Genomic DNA, 301 nt, shown 5'->3' on the forward strand with positions numbered 1-301 from the left:
TCAAACCTCCCCCCACTACCCCCATCCCCCAGCTCCCCACTGCTCCATCCCACAAGCATCCTCCTCATCTCTCTGGCCCTTCTCCGTTCTCAATGAACTCCAACTTGCCTCCACCACCTGCTTTAAAACCTCTGAGCTCCCTCTCAACTCACCATCCTCCGTCTGCGCATCCTCCTCCTTTGCAGCTGATGCCTCAAAGCCAACCGCTGCAGTCCTCGCAAGCCCAGCCTCCCGTACTGACGCAGAGTCAGAGCCTTCCCCCGCCTGCAACTCAACCCCCCCCATGACCCCACCAGGTGTC

The 301-nt window shown here is 60.1% G+C and overlaps 1 protein-coding gene across 1 annotated transcript in view; it reads left to right on the forward strand.

Annotated features, from left to right (window-relative positions):
- Positions 1 to 8: 8 nt before the first annotated feature.
- RERE (arginine-glutamic acid dipeptide (RE) repeats) overlaps positions 9 to 301 on the forward strand; it is a gene marked incomplete at its 5' end in the record, with an annotated part of 6,937 nt that continues 6,644 nt past the window's right edge. Inside the window, 1 exon segment of the mRNA XM_010077572.1 lies at positions 9 to 301. This exon segment is cut by the window's right edge and continues 300 nt beyond it. Within this exon segment, the coding sequence (XP_010075874.1) occupies positions 9 to 301 (293 nt within the window).

Source organism: Pterocles gutturalis, unplaced genomic scaffold, assembly GCF_000699245.1.
Source record: "Pterocles gutturalis isolate BGI_N339 unplaced genomic scaffold, ASM69924v1 scaffold2513, whole genome shotgun sequence".
Classification (NCBI taxonomy): domain Eukaryota; kingdom Metazoa; phylum Chordata; class Aves; order Pterocliformes; family Pteroclidae; genus Pterocles; species Pterocles gutturalis.